At 65.7% G+C, this 16,070-nt stretch overlaps 1 protein-coding gene across 1 annotated transcript; it reads right to left on the bottom strand.

The window, feature by feature from the left end:
- Positions 1-124: 124 nt before the first annotated feature.
- On the bottom strand, positions 125-12,436 carry EHD2 (EH domain containing 2). The gene is given in 7 exon segments (XM_075489948.1): positions 125-156; positions 159-441; positions 444-665; positions 2,013-2,177; positions 5,974-6,386; positions 9,897-9,994; positions 11,828-12,436. Coding segments are annotated over 7 exon segments (1,611 nt in total). The 5' UTR covers positions 12,226-12,436.
- Between the last annotated feature and the right edge of the window lie 3,634 nt (positions 12,437-16,070).

Below are 16,070 nucleotides of genomic sequence, written 5' to 3' on the forward strand. Positions count from 1 at the left end.
CCACAACCGCCGTGGCTCCACGGGCCTCATCCTCTCTTATTGGGGGCGACGGCGACGGCGGTGACGGCGGCAGGGGGGCGCGCGGGGCGCGGGGCAGAGACCCGGGGGGGGGGCTCGGGGGGGGTCACTCCGCCGATCCCTTGGGCCGCCGCTTGGAGGGGGCACCAGGCGGGGGGGCAGGTCCGCCGGCAGCCCCCTGCCCTCCAGTTTGGCCCCGATGAGGTGGCCGCCAGGGCGAACTCCTCGGCGTCCAGCAATCCCGTCGCGGTCCACGTCGCTCAGCTGCCAGATGCGGCCCAGCACCGAGCTGGGCAGGTTGCTGCTCACCATCCAGCCCCGCGCCCGCCGCCCGCTCAGCTTCCCCCCCAGCGGGGCCAGGCCGTAGAAGATCTCGTCGTACTTGGCCTTGTCCTTGGTCACCACCCATTCCTCCTCCTCCCTCTCCCTCGCCTTCCTCTTCCTCCTCCGTCCCGCCGAAGGGGGCCCTGACGGGTGCCGTCGAAGGCTCCCCCCTGCACCCCGGCGCCTTCGGGCGCTTCCAGCTCCTCTTGCCGCAGCAGCGGCATCAGGGCGGCGATGTCGGCGGTCAGCAGCTCGTCCAGGGCCTCCAGCATCCGCGGCTTCAGCGCCGGGAAGCGGGCGAAGTCGTGGACCAGCAGCAGCTCCTGGGCCACGGGGGGGGGGGGAGACGGACGGGGGGGTCGGCATCCCCATGGATCCCCAAGGATGGGGGTCAGCATCCCCATGGACCCCCGAACACGGGGCTCAGCATCCCCATGGACCCCCAAACATGGGGCTCAGCATCCTGACAGGCCCCCAGCACAGGGCTCAGCACCCCGAAGGACCCCCAAAAACACGGGGTCAGCATCCCCATGGACCCCCGGCACGGGGGTCGGCATCCCCATGGACCCCCAAACACGGGGGTCAGCATCCCCATGGACCCCCGGCACAGGGGTCGGCATCCCCATGGACCCCCAAACACGGGGGTCAGCATCCCCATGGACCCCCGGCACGGGGCTCAGCATCCCCATGGACCCCCAAACACGGGGGTCAGCATCCCCATGGACCCCCGGCACGGGGGTCGGCATCCCCATGGACCCCCAAGGATGGGGGTCAGCATCCCCATGGACCCCCAAACACGGGGGTCAGCATCCCCATGGACCCCCGAACATGGGGCTCAGCATCCTGACAGGCCCCCAGCACAGGGCTCAGCACCCCGATGGACCCCCAAACATGGGGGTCAGCATCCTGACAGAACCCCAGCATGGGGCTCAGCATCCCCATGGACCCCCAAACACGGGGGTCAGCATCCCAACGGACCCCCAAACACGGGGCTCAGCATCCCCATGGACCCCCGGCACAGGGGTCAGCATCCCCATGGACCCCCAAACATGGGGCTCAGCATCCCCATGGACCCCCAAGGATGGGGGTCAGCATCCCCATGGACCCCCAGCACAGGGGTCAGCGTCCTGGCACAGGGCTCAGCATCCTGACAGACCCCCGGCACGGGGCTCAGCACCCCGATGGACCCCCAAACATGGGGGTCAGCACCCCACCGGACCCCCCGGCACGGGGCTCAGCATCCCGGCACGGGGCTCAGCACCGCACCAGACCCCCCGGCACGGGGCTCAGCACCCCACCGGACCCCCGGCACGGAGCTCAGCACCCCGGCACAGGGCTCAGCACCCCACCGGACCCCCCGGCCCGGGGCTCAGCACCCCGGCACGGGGCTCAGCACCCCACCGGACCCCCCGGCACGGGGCTCAGCACCCCGGCACGGGGCTCAGCACCCCACCGGCCCCCCCAGCACAGGGCTCAGCATCCCGGCATGGGGCTCAGCACCCCACCGGACCCCCCGGCACGGGGCTCAGCATCCCGGCACAGGGCTACCCCACCGGACCCCCCGGCACGGAGCTCTGCATCCCAGCATGGGGCTCAGCATCCCGGCATGGGGCTCAGCACCCCACGGGACCCCCCGGCCCGGGCGTCAGGAGGCCCCCCCCGGTCCCCACCTGCATGCGAGCGCAGTCGGGGAAGTCTCCGGGCGGGATGTGGTGCTCCAGCTGGATGCGGGCGAAGAGGAGCGGCAGTTTGGCGATCAGCTGCTTCTTCTTGTTGTCCTTCCCGAAGACGGCGGGCATCTCCTTCTTCAGGCGGCTGATGATGTGCGCGTGGACCTGGGGGCAAAGCGGGGGGGGGGTCAGGGACCCCGGGGTGGGGGGGTGGGGGGTGGAAGGCGGGGGGAGTCCAGGCGTGGTGCCGGAGGCGGACGGCGCGGGAGGGCGCGGGGTCGCGGCCGCCCGGGCCCCCTCCGCGGCCGAGAGCCTCCGGCGGGAGAGCGGAAAGCAGGGGGGTCCCACGGGGGGGTCTGGGTGCCCGCCCGCCGCACGGCCCCGTCCTGCCCCGTTTCCACCCCCATCCTGGCCCTGTCCCCATCCCCTCCTGTCCTTGTCCCTGTCCTGTCCCCATCCCCACCCCACCCCGCCCCACCCCATCCCATCCCATCCCATCCCATCCATCCCCATCCTCATCCTCATCCTCATCCTCATCCCCATCCTCATCCTCATCCTCACCCCACCCCATCCCATCCTCATCCTCATCCTCATCGTCATCCTCATCCTCATCCTCACCCTCACCCTCACCCCATCCCCATCCTCATCCTCATCCTCATCCTCATCCTCATCCTCATCCTCACCCCATCCCCATCCCATCCTCATCCTCATCCTCATCCCCATCCTCATCCTCATCCTCATCCTCATCCTCACCCCATCCCCATCCCATCCTCATCCTCATCCTCATCCCCATCCTCATCCTCATCCTCACCCCATCCCACCCCATCCATCCTCATCCTCATCCTCATCCTCATCCTCATCCTCATCCTCATCCCATCCCCATCCCCATCCCCATCCCCATCCTCATCCTCATCCTCACCCCACCCCATCCCATCCTCATCCTCATCCTCATCCTCATCCTCATCCTCATCCTCATCCCCATCCCCATCCCCATCCCCATCCCCATCCTCATCCTCATCCTCACCCCATCCTCATCCCCATCCTCATCCTCATCCTCATCCTCATCCTCACCCCATCCCCATCCCATCCTCATCCTCATCCTCATCCTCATCCTCATCCTCATCCCATCCCCATCCCCATCCCATCCCCATCCTCATCCTCATCCTCGCCCCATCCCCGTCCCCACTCCCGCCCCATCCCATCCCGTGCCTGGCGGTGCTGGCCCCGTCCCCGTCCCCGTCCCCGTCCCCGTCCCCGTCCCCGCGCGTCGCGGGCAGCGGATGCGCCGCACAAAGGGCCGCGGCCGCAGGTGGCCGGATGCGATAAGGCCGGCGGGGGGGGGGGGGGGGGGAAGAGGCAGACGGGGAATAACGCCAACCCCCCCCGCCTTCCTCCTGCCCCCCCGGACCCCCGTGGCCAGACGCCGGGGTGATGGGCTCGGCCATGGGGCTGCTTCAGCTCCCCCCTCCCCCCAACCCGAAACCGGCCCCCCGCAATCCTGGGGGGGTCTCAGCATGGGGGCGGGGGGACCCGGCCTGGGAGCGGGGGGCGGGGGGGCACGTTAATTATTCTGTAATTACGGGGGCGGAAGGCGCTGCCTCACGGGAAACCCTTGACGAGGAAGCCAGGCACAGGATGGGGCGGGGGGGACACGGTGACGTCCCCCCCCTTGGCAACGGAGCCATTGTTGGAGGTGGCCGGGAGCCACCGGGGCTGCGGGAGCCACTGAGGCACCTCCTGGGGCCAGGAGGGGACCCCAAACCATGGGGAGAGCTCCGGGAGTCCTGGTGTCCCCTTGGCCCCACCGAAGCCGTGGAGAACCCCAAGGAGTCCTGGTGTCCCCTTGGCCCCACCAGAGCCGTGGAGAACCCCAAGGACTCCTGGTGTCCCCTTGGCCCCATCGGAGCCATGGAGAACCCCAAGGACTCCTGGTGTCCCCTTGGCCCCACCAAAGCCATGGAGACCCCCAAGGACTCCTGGTGTCCCCTTGGCCCCACCACAGCCGTGGAGAATCCCAAGGACTCCTGGTGTCCCCTTGGCCCCACCAAAGCCATGGAGAACCCCAAGGACTCCTGGTGTCCCCTTGGCCCCACCGAAGCCGTGGAGAACCCCAAGGACTCCTGGTGTCCCCTTGGCCCCACCAGAGCCATGGAGAACCCCAAGGACTCCTGGTGTCCCCTTGGCCCCACCAAAGCCGTGGAGAACCCCAAGGACTCCTGGTGTCCCCTTGGCCCCACCAAAGCCGTGGAGAACCCCAAGGACTCCTGGTGTCCCCTTGGCCCCACCAAAGCCGTGGAGAACCCCAAGGACTCCTGGTGTCCCCTTGGCCCCATCGGAGCCATGGAGAACCCCAAGGACTCCTGGTGTCCCCTTGGCCCCATCAGAGCCATGGAGAACCCCAAGGACTCCTGGTGTCCCCTTGGCCCCAACAAAGCCATGGAGACCCCCAAGGACTCCTGGTGTCCCCTTGGCCCCACCACAGCCGTGGAGAATCCCAAGGACTCCTGGTGTCCCCTTGGCCCCACCAAAGCCATGGAGAACCCCAAGGACTCCTGGTGTCCCCTTGGCCCCATTGGAGCCATGGAGAATCCCAAGGACTCCTGGTGTCCCCTTGGCCCCACAAGAGCCATGGAGAACCCCAAGGAGTCCTGGTGTCCCCTTGTTCCCACCAAAGCCGTGGAGAACCTCAAGGACTCCTGGTGTCCCCTTGGCCCCATTGGAGCCGTGGAGAACCCCAAGGACTCCTGGTGTCCCCTTGGCCCCATTGGAGCCATGGAGAACCCCAAGGACTCCTGGTGTCCCCTTGGCCCCACTAAAGCCATGGAGAACCCCAAGGACTCCTGGTGTCCCCTTGGCCCCACAAGAGCCATGGAGAACCCCAAGGACTCCTGGTGTCCCCTTGGCCCCACAAGAGCCATGGAGAACCCCAAGGACTCCTGGTGTCCCCTTGGCCCCACAAGAGCCGTGGAGAACCCCAAGGACTCCTGGTGTCCCCTTGGCCCCACAAGAGCCGTGGAGAACCCCAAGGACTCCTGGTGTCCCCTTGGCCCCACAAGAGCCATGGAGAACCCCAAGGACTCCTGGTGTCCCCTTGGCCCCACAAGAGCCATGGAGAACCCCAAGGACTCCTGGTGTCCCCTTGGCCCCACCAAAGCCGTGGAGAACCCCAAGGACTCCTGGTGTCCCCTTGGCCCCATTGGAGCCATGGAGAACCCCAAGGACTCCTGGTGTCCCCTTGGCCCCACCAAAGCCGTGGAGAACCCCAAGGACTCCTGGTGTCCCCTTGGCCCCACTGAAGCCGTGGAGAACCCCAAGGACTCCTGGTGTCCCCTTGGCCCCATCAGAGCCATGGAGAACCCCAAGGACTCCTGGTGTCCCCTTGGCCCCACAAGAGCCATGGAGAACCCCAAGGACTCCTGGTGTCCCCTTGTTCCCACCAAAGCCGTGGAGAACCTCAAGGACTCCTGGTGTCCCCTTGGCCCCACAAGAGCCATGGAGAACCCCAAGGAGTCCTGGTGTCCTCTTGGCCCCATCGGAGCCATGGAGAACCCCAAGGAGTCCTGGTGTCCCCTTGTTCCCACCAAAGCCGTGGAGAACCCCAAGGAGTCCTGGTGTCCCCTTGTTCCCACCAAAGCCGTGGAGAACCTCAAGGACTCCTGGTGTCCCCTTGGCCCCATCGGAGCCATGGAGACCCCCAAGGAGTCCTGGTGTCCCCTTGGCCCCACCAAAGCCATGGAGAACCTCAAGGACTCCTGGTGTCCCCTTGTTCCCACCAAAGCCATGGAGAACCTCAAGGACTCCTGGTGTCCCCTTGGCTCCACCAAAGCTGTGGAGAATCCCAAGGAGTCCTGGTGTCCCCTTGGCCCCATCGGAGCCATGGAGACCCCCAAGGACTCCTGGTGTCCCCTTGGCCCCACCGAAGCCGTGGAGCCGCCCCCCGCGCCCGCTTGGCCGCACTCACCCTGACGAGCCGCGCCCTCTTGACGAGGTCATTGAGCTTCCTCAGGGCGGCGTTTCGGGGCAGGTTCTGGATGTCCTGGAACAAGTCCTGCTCCTCCAGCTCGAAGAGCTGCCGGTTGTCGGCGATGAGGAGCGGTTCGGACCAGAAGGACCCGATGAAGACGCGCAGCACCTCGGGGGTGTTGAACACCTTCCCCAGCGACCACATCAGCGCCCCGTAGACGCGCATCAGCTGCTGCGTCTCCACCGTGTCGGCCTTGTTCAGGACCACCCGGATCTTGTCCTCGTTGCCCTTGAGGGCTCGGATGGCTTCGGAGAACTCGTCCGAGATCTCCAGCTTGTGGGCGTCGAAGAGGAGGATGATGAGGTCCACGCGCTCGGCGAACCACTGCAGCACGGCCGGGAAGTCGTAGCCTGGGGGGGGGGGGGGGGGGGCGGAAGGGGGGAGAGGGGGGGTTGGGGGCTCCGCGGGGCCGGGGGACCCCGGGAAGGGGGGGGGGGGGGGGGGGGCGGGGCGGCCGTGCCCAGGGTGCAAATGGTCCCGGGTTGCCCCTGGAGGGGTCTGCAGGGGGGGGGGGACCCAAGCCTGACCCAGCCCCGCCTTCAAACCCAAGCCTAATCCCGACCCTGACCCCTAATCTAACCCCTAATCCTGACCCTGACCCCTAATCTAACCCCTAATCCCTAATCTAACCCCTAATCCCGACCCTGACCCCTAATCTAACCCCTAATCCTGACCCCAACCTCAAACCCAACCCTAATCCCAACCCTGACCCCTAATCTAACCCCTAATCCCAACCCTGACCCCTAATCTAACCCCTAATCCTGACCCTGACCCCTAATCTAACCCCTAATCCCGACCCTGACCCCTAATCTAACCGCTAATCCTGACCCTGACCCCTAATCTAACCCCTAATCCCGACCCCAACCTCAAACCCAACCCTAATCCCAACCCTGACCCCTAATCTAACCCCTAATCCCGACCCTGACCCCTAATCTAACCCCTAATCCCTAATCTAACCCCTAATCCCGACCCCAACCTCAAACCCAACCCTAATCCCAACCCTGACCCTTAATCTAACCCCTAATCCCAACCCTGACCCCTAATCTAACCCCTAATCCTGACCCTGACCCCTAATCTAACCCCTAATCCCGACCCCAACCTCAAACCCAACCCTAATCCCAACCCTGACCCCTAATCTAACCCCTAATCCCGACCCCAACCTCAAACCCAACCCTAATTGCAGCCCTAACCCCTAATCTAAACCCTAATCCCTAATCTAACCCATAATCCCAACCCCAACCTCAAACCCAACCCTAATCCCAACCCTGACCCCTAATCTAACCCCTAATCCCAACCCTAACCCCTAATCTAACCCCTAATCCCGACCCAACCTCAAACCCAACCCTAATCCCAACCCTAACCCCTAATCTAAACCCTAATCCCGACCCCAACCTCAAACCTAACCTCAAACCCCACACTAACCCCAAACCTAAATCCTAATCCCAACCCTAACCCCAAAACCCAACCTCAAACCTAACCCTAATCTCAACCCCAACCCCAACCTAACCCCTAATCCCCCCAATCCCAGCCCTAACCCTAACCTAGCCCTAATCCCAACCCTAACTCCAAACCTAACCCCCAATCCCACCCCTAATCCCAGCCCTAACCCTAATCCCAACCCCAACCCCAACCTAACCCCTAATCCCACCCCTAATCCTAACCCCAACCCCAACCTAACCCCTAATCCCACCCCTAATCCCAACCCTAACCCCTACCTAACCCTAATCCCAACCCCAACCCCAACCTAACCCCTAATCCCGCCCCTAATCCCAACCCCAACCCCAACCTAACCCTAATCCCACCCCTAATCCCAGCCCTAACCCTAACCTAACCCTAATCCCAGCCCTAACTCCAAACCTAACCCCTAATCCCACCCCTAATCCCAACCCCAACCCCAACCTAACCCTAATCCCACCCCTAATCCCAGCCCTAACCCTAACCTAACCCTAATCCCAACCGTAATCCCAGCCCTAACCCCTGCCTAACCCTAATCCCAACCCCAACCCCAACCTAACCCCCAATCCCACCCCTAATCCCAACCCTAACCCCTAATCCCACCCCTAATCCCGACCCCAACCCGAGCCACCCCTGCCTTGAGCGGGGCCTTGCCCGGCCGCCTCCTCCCCCGCCCCCCCGCTGTGCCCCCCCCCCGCGCAGGGAGCGCCCAGCCAGGAATTTGGCCCCCACCCAGCCCCAGCCCAGCCCTGACCCCCCCTTTTCCCAGCCCCTCCCCCCCTTTCCCAGCCCTCCCCCTTTTCCCAGGCCCCCTCCCCCTTTTCCCAGCCCCCCCCCCCTTCCTCTTTCTCCACCCCCCCCTCCTCCAGCCCCCCCGCCCGCGGGGGTCTCCGCCAGCCAAGCCCCCCCCCGCCGCGGGGCTGTTTCAGGAGCCGGTGCCAGGGCTCTTGGCAGAGGCCGAAGGTTTTGGGGTGGGGAAGGAAAAGGGGGGGGGGCGGCTCCGGGGGGGTGGGGGGGGGCACGGCCTCCGCAGCGGGGCAGCCGGGCTGGAAAATTGGCCTTGGAGTTGTGGGGACCCCCCCAAAACTTGAGAAAGGGGGGAGGGGGGTGTCCCGGCCGCCCCCCACCCCATGGGACCCCCTCGTTGCTCATCCCTGGGGAGCAGTGGGGTGGGGGTGCCACCCCCTCCCCCCCCCCCCCCCCCAGCAGCACCCATTGCGTCGCCTTTGGCACCCGCCGCCGGCGCCTCGCCCCACCCTTGGCACCCCCCCCCCGCTCTACCCCACCCTTGGCACCCGCTGTGCCCTGCCCCACCCAGCAGCACCCCGTTGCGTCACTGGCACCCCCTTACAGCTCGCACCCCCCCATTGCCACCCCCTTACGGTTCGCCCCCCCCCCCCCGGCACCCTGCACCCCCCAACAGCACCCTCGTACACCCTGCACCCCCCGTTTGCACCCCATCGCACCCCCCCGTCTGCACCCCCTTACGCTTCGCACCCCCACCCACACCCCACTTCACTTCGCACCCCCGGCAGCCCCCCCATTTCGTTTCGCACACCCCCCCCCCCGCAGCACCCCACTCTGACACCCCACCCCATCTTGCACCCCCCCACCCCCACCCCACCCTATATTGCACCCCCCCCGCACCCCATTGCATCTTGCACCCCCCCGCACCCCACGCCATCTTCCACCCCCCCCACCCCATCTTGCACCCCCCACTCACCCCCCACCCTATATTGCACCCCCCCACCCGCACCCCACCCCATCTTGCACCCCCCCCATATTGCACCCCCCCGCACCCCACGCCGTCTTGCATCCCCCCCATATTGCGCCCCCCCCCACCCTATATTGCACCCCCCCACCCGCACCCCCCCATCTTGCACCCCCCACCCCCACCCGCACCCCACCTTATATTGCACCCCCCCGCACCCCCCATCTTGCACCCCCCACCCGCACCCCCCACCCTATATTGCACCCCCCCCACCCACCCCCCCCCCCATCTTGCACCCCCCCTATATTGCACGCCCCCCCGCACCCCCCCATCTTACACCCCCCACCCGCACCCCCCACCCTATATTGCACCCCCCCCTATATTGCACCCCCCCCATCTTGCACCCCCCCGCACCCCCCACCCTATATTGCACACCCCCCCCACCCCACCCCATCTTGCACCCCCCCCGCACCCCCCACCCTATATTGCACCCCCCCCCTTTCCTTCGGGCCCCACTCGCGCCCCCCCCATCTTGCACCCCCCCCCCCCACCCTATATTGCACCCCCTCCCCCCCTTTCCTTCGGGCCCCACTCGCACCCCCCCCCCCCCAGCCCCAACCCCCCGGGGGGGGGGGCGGGGGGAGGAGGCCCCCCCCGCCCACGCGTGCCGCGGTCGCGGGTGGCCCCCCCTCACCGCGGCAGACGCGCTGCTTGGCCCCCGAGAGGATGCCGGGGGTGTCGATGAGGCTGATGCTCTCCAGCACCTGGTTGGGGAGGTGGGCGCACATGAACCTGCGTGGGAGCAGCCGCGTTAGACCCCCCCGAGACCCCCCCGGACCCCCCCGGACCCCCCCGCGCCCCCCCGCACCCCCCTTGAACCCGCCCGCGGCTTGGGACTGCGAGGGGGTCCGCAGGAGCGAGGGGGTCCGCACCCACTCGTGTCCGTGGGGGGGGGGGGTATCGCGGGGGGGAGGGGGGGCCAGCTCTGACGGCGTCTTTCCGAGGCGGCCCCGGGGCGGGGGGGGGCTTGGCCGGCTGCGGGGCCGCATTCCTGACGCCTGGCTCATCCCCCCCCCCCCCACGGCCCCCCCCTCGCGTGGGGCCGGGAGCGGACCCCCCCCCCCCCTTCTTTCCACGGGGTGACCCCAGGCGGGACCCCCCCCAAGCTGCCCAGCCCCCGCGGCTGAGCACGGGGGGGCTGCTGGGGGAAAATGGGGAGCGGGGGGGGGGCCCCCACGGCCCCCAGGGCGGAGCGGGGGGGGGCTGGGGGGGGGGAAATGGGGAAAAACAGGGAAAACCCCGGGAACTGGAGGGTGAAAGGGGGGATCCCCCGCAGACGGGATGGGGGGGGCCCGGATTTGGGGCGCTTTGCTCCAGCGAGGCTCGGTTTGGGGGTGTCAGTGGGGTGGGGGGGGGCACTCGGGGAAAAAATGGGGAAAAATGGACAAAAATGGGGAAAAATGGGGGAAAATTGGAAAAAATGGGGAAAAATGGGGGGAAATGGGGAAAAATGGGGAAAAATGGGGAAACCCGAGGGAACTGGAAGGTGAAAACCGGGATCTCCTGGAGATGGGATGGGGGGGGGCAATTTTTGGGGCGCTTTGCTCCAGCGAGGCTCGGTTTGGGGGTGTCAGTGGGGTGGGGGGGGGGCACTTGGGGAAAAAATGGGGAAAAATGGGGAAAAAATGGGGAAAAATGGAAAAAAATGGGGAAAAAATGGGGGAAAATGGAAAAAAAATGGGGGAGAGTGGAAAAAAAGGGGGGAAAACGGGGAAAAATGGGGAAAAATGGAAAAAAATGGGGAAAAAAATGGGGGGAAATGGGGAAAAATGGGGAAAAATGGGGGAAAATGGGGGAAAATGGGGGAAAATGGGAAAAATGGACAAAAATGGGGGAAAATGGAAAAAAAATGGACAAAACTGGGGAAACCCGAGGGAACTGGAAGGTGGAATCCGGGATCTCCCAGAGACGGGATGGGGGGATCCCATTTTTGGGGCGCTTTGCTCCGGCGAGGCTGGACTCGGGGGTGTCCGGGGCGGGCCACTCGGGGAAAAAATGGGGAAAAATGGAAAAAAATGGGGGAAAATGGAAAAAAATGGGGGAAAATGGAAAAAAAAATGGGGGAAATGGGGAAAAATGGGGGAAAATGGAAAAAAAATGGGGAAAAAATGGGGGAAAATGGGGAAAAATGGGGAAAAAATGGGGAAAAAATGGGGGAAAATGGGGGAAAACGGGGGAAAATGGGAAAAAATGGGGAAAAAATGGGGGAAAATGGGGGAAAACGGAAAAAAAATGGGGAAAACATGGGGGGAAATGGGGGAAAATGGGGAAAAATGGGGGAAAATGGAAAAAAAATGGGGAAAACATGGGGGGAAATGGGGAAAAATGGGAAAAAATGGACAAAAATGGACAAAAATGGACAAAAATGGACATAAATGGACAAAACGGGGGAAACCCGAGGGAAGTGGAAGGCGGACTCCGGGATCTCCCGGAGACGGGATGGGGGGATCCCCTTTTTGGGGCGCTTTGCCCCGGCGAGGCTGGACTCGGGGGGGGGTCCGTGGGGTGGGGCCCCCTCGCCCGGCGGCCCGGGAGGGGACGGGGGAGGCGGGGGTCCGCACTCACCGATTGAGGAAGGTGTTCCCGAAGGGATTGAGTTTCCGGAAAGGTTTTTTGGGGTCGACGATGAGGGCGTTGCCCGGCGTGATCCCCTCCGTCTCGCCGTGCATGATGGCCACGAAGGAGTCGGTGGTGGGCTCGGGCCCGATGCGGCTGCCGGGGATGTCCTGCTCCAGCAGGTAGCGGATGAAGGTGGTTTTCCCGGTGGAATATTGCCCCACCACCAGCACCATGGGTTTATTATCGAAATCGGCCTCTTCCAGCGCCGGCGAGTGGAAATCGTGGAAACGGTAAAATTCCTCCACCGGTAAAAGTTTCTTCTTGTAGAGGGCCTTCAGCCCCTCGGTGACGGTGCGGACCACCTCGGGGCTCTTCTTCTCGTTCTTCCGCATCCAGCTGAACATCCCGGCGATGGGGGGGGGGGGTGGGGGGGGGCGATGCCCGGGGAGAAGTTTGGGGGGGGGGCCCGAGCGGCACCCCGAAACGGGCGTCCCGCGGAGGGGTGCTGGGGCGGGGGGCGGCTGGCTCTGCCCGGCTCAGCTGGAGGGCTGAGCCATGGGGCGCTGCGGGGTGCTGGGGTGCTCGGGGGGGACCCCCCGCCCGTGCCGGGCTCCTCGGAGGGGGGGGGAAAGGCGGCAGAAACCGAGGCCAAAAAAAAGGAGGGTTTGGGGCTTCGGGGCCTTCCTGGCGAGGCCGGGGCTGCGGCTCGCGGGGCCGGGGGGGTTCTCCTCTTCCCAGGGAGGAAACGGCCTTTTTCCCCCCAAAAAAAGGCGGCGAAAAGCTGTCGGGGGGTCCCTGGGGAGAGCGGGGCTGCCGGCACGGCGTTCCGGAGCGCGCCGCTGCTGCCCAAGCGCCTCGGTGCTCCTCTTCTTCTTCTTTTTCTCCCTTTTCTCTCTTTTTTCTTGTTCTTCTTCTTTTTTTTTGGGGGGGGGGTTGTTGTTTTTTTTTTTAAAAAGGGGAAGGGAAAATCCCGTCCCGGCGATGCCGAAGGTCCCGCAGAAGATCTGAGCGAGGGCCGGAGGCGGCGGAGAGAAAAGGGCTGGGGCTGGGGGGGGGCTGGGGGGGGGAATATATTAACATAAATTATCGGGGGGGGGCAGGGGAGGCCGCCGGGCTTGAGCCGGAGCCATAAAAGAAAAAAAAATTAAAAAAATTAATAAGGTTGGGAAGGGGCCAGCTTGGGGAGGGCTCGCGAGAGGCGGCCGCCGCGGTTCCTGTGCCGGCCGCGTGGCTCGTCCCGCCGGGACACGGCGAAGCCCCCCCGAGACCCCCGGCCCCGCTCCGTGCCCCCCCCGGGGGTCGGGGTCCGGAGGGCTTCGCCGCGTCCCCGGGGTTTCCCGTGGTTGCGGGACCCCCCCCCGGGCCCCGGCTCTGCCGGCGGCTCCCCCCCGGCTCCCCCCTGCGGTTTCCTGGCACGATGCTGGTGGTCTCCCCCAGCCCCCCAGCCCCACTCGTGGGTCAGGATCGGGGCCCTGGGCGTCTCCGTGACCCCCAGCCCCACTCGTGGGTCAGGATTTGGGGCCCTGGGTGTCTCCCCGAGCCCCCAGCCCCACTCGTGGGTGGAATCCCAGTCCTGAGTCATCTCCCCCAGCCCCCCAGCCCCACTCGTGGGTCAGGAGCGGGGCCCTGGGTGTCTCCCCCAGCCCCCCAGCCCCACTCATGAGTGGGAGCAGGGTCCTGGTCATCTCCCTCAGCCCCCAGCCCCACCTGTGGGTCAGGATTTGGGGCCCTGGGCGTCTCCCCCAGCCCCACTTGTGGGTCAGGAGCGGGGCCCTGGGCGTCTCCCCCAGCCCCCAGCCCCACTCGTGGGTGGGAGCAGGGGCCCTGGGTGTCTCCCCCAGACCCCAGGCCCCAGCCCCACTCGTGGGTCAGGATTTGGGGCCCTGGGTGTCTCCCCCAGCCCCCAGCCCCACTCGTGGGTCAGGAGCGGGGCCTTGGGCGTCTCCGTGACCCCCAGCCCCACTCGTGGGTCAGGATTTGGGGCCCTGGGCGTCTCCCCCAGCCCCCAGCCCCACTCGTGGGTGGAATCCCAGTCCTGGGTCATCTCCCCCAGCCCCCCAGCCCCACTCGTGGGTCAGGATCGGGGGCCCTGGGTGTCTCCCCCAGCCCCCCAGCCCCACTCGTGGGTGGGAGCAGGGGCCCTGGGTGTCTCCCCCAGACCCCAGGCCCCAGCCCCACTCGTGGGTCAGGATTTGGGGCCCTGGGTGTCTCCCCCAGCCCCCCAGCCCCACTCGTGGGTCAGGAGCGGGGCCCTGGGCGTCTCCGTGACCCCCAGCCCCACTCGTGGGTCAGGAGCGGGGCCCTGGGTGTCTCCCCCAGCCCCCCAGCCCCACTCATGAGTGGGAGCAGGGTCCTGGTCATCTCCCTCAGCCCCCAGCCCCACCTGTGGGTCAGGATTTGGGGCCCTGGGCGTCTCCCCCAGCCCCACTCATGGGTCAGGAGCGGGGCCCTGGGCGTCTCCCCCAGGCCCCCAGCCCCACTCGTGGGTCAGGATTTGGGGCCCTGGGTGTCTCCCCCAGCCCCCCAGCCCCACTCGTGGGTCAGGAGCGGGGCCCTGGGCGTCTCCGTGACCCCCAGCCCCACTCGTGGGTCAGGATCGGGGCCCTGGGTGTCTCCCCCAGCCCCCCAGCCCCACTCATGAGTGGGAGCAGGGTCCTGGTCATCTCCCTCAGCCCCCAGCCCCACCTGTGGGTCAGGATTTGGGGCCCTGGGCGTCTCCCCCAGTCCCCCAGCCCCACTCGTGGGTCAGGATCGGGGCCCTGGGTGTCTCCCCCAGCCCCCAGCCCCACTCGTGGGTGGAATCCCAGTCCTGGGTCATCTCCCCCAGCCCCCAGCCCCACTCGTGGGTCAGGATTCGGGGCCCTGGGCGTCTCCCCCAGCCCCCCAGCCCCACTCGTGGGTCAGGATCGGGGCCCTGGGTGCCTCCCCCAGCCCCACTCGTGGGTGGAGGTGGGTCGCAGCCCCCCCCAGGTCCCTCCTTCCCCTCGGGCCTTTCCCCCCCCCCCCAGCCCCCAGGCCCCCCCAGCCCCTCGGGCCCCCCCCAGAGCCGGGCCCCTTCCTCCGCCCCGCGGCCGCTTTTCGGTTTTATCCGGATTTCGAACCGTTTTCCCGGCGCCGGAGCGGTTTTGCGGGCGAGGCGGGGCGCTGCCGAAAGCAAGCGGGACCAGCGAGGCGGGGGCAGTTTTTAAAAAGAAGAGCGATTTAATTTACACAGAAGTACTAAATGTACATAATTCTTTAAAAAAATCGTTATACACAATAAATACAGTACAAAATTATTTTATAGTACTATATTTTGTTTCGAACTGTGATAGCGTTCACTGGTACCGGCGGGGCGGGAGGGGACGGGGGGGCGGGGGGCTCGTCTGGGGGTCCTTACCCCCCGCCACCGCTCCGGGGGCGAGGACGGGGCGGGATTTGGGGGGGGACCCCTCCGTTTTTTGCCTTCCCCCCCCTCCCCCTCCAAGAACGGGGATTAACCCCCCCCCCCCCCGGCAGCAGAGTCCCCCCGAAACGCGGATGAAAACGGGTGGGAAAGGGCCGACCCCCCCCTCCCCGGGTGCAACGCAAGATCCCAATGGCCAAACCTGGATTTTTCTCCCCAAATTCTGCCCCCCCTCCCCTCCCCGCCCCCCCCCCCCCCCGCCCGCGGCGCCGAACGGCCCTTTTTGGGTGAAAAGGGAAATCTCGGGTTTTCCAACGGATCCGTCTCGCAGAGAAAGGAAAAATACGGAGCTAACGAGCCCGATCCACGCGTCCTTCTCGATTAAAAAAAAAAAAAAAAAAAACCTAAACAACCCCCCCCCCCAAACAATTTAATATACATTTTTATATATATATATGTATATATAAAAAAGAAAACGCCAAATATTTTAGCCTGGGAAGCGTCGTCCCTTATTGCTACCCCGGCCGGGGGCTCGGGGGGTCCGGCCGCTCGGCGGCATCCGCCCGCGCGGCTCCAAGGGTGCAGGAAAAAGAGCATAAAAATAATTAAAAATGATAACGACCCCCCCTTGGCTTGGCTCTCCCCAGCCGAGGGACCCCCACCCCCGCAGCCCGCCCGCCCAAGCCCCCCCCGGGGCCGAATCCCGCTCCCCGGCTGCTCTAAGGCCTTTTTGGGTGAGAAAAGAGGAAAAGGGGGAGCGGGGAGGCGGGCGGCCGGGTCCCGGCGTTCCCGAAGGGCGCGATGCGGGATGGGGGGGGATGCGGTTTTTTTTTTTTTCTGAGAGAAGGGGGCAAACGAAAAGCA

The sequence above is a fragment of the Mycteria americana genome, unplaced genomic scaffold, assembly GCF_035582795.1.
Source record: "Mycteria americana isolate JAX WOST 10 ecotype Jacksonville Zoo and Gardens unplaced genomic scaffold, USCA_MyAme_1.0 Scaffold_43, whole genome shotgun sequence".
Classification (NCBI taxonomy): Eukaryota; Metazoa; Chordata; class Aves; order Ciconiiformes; family Ciconiidae; genus Mycteria; species Mycteria americana.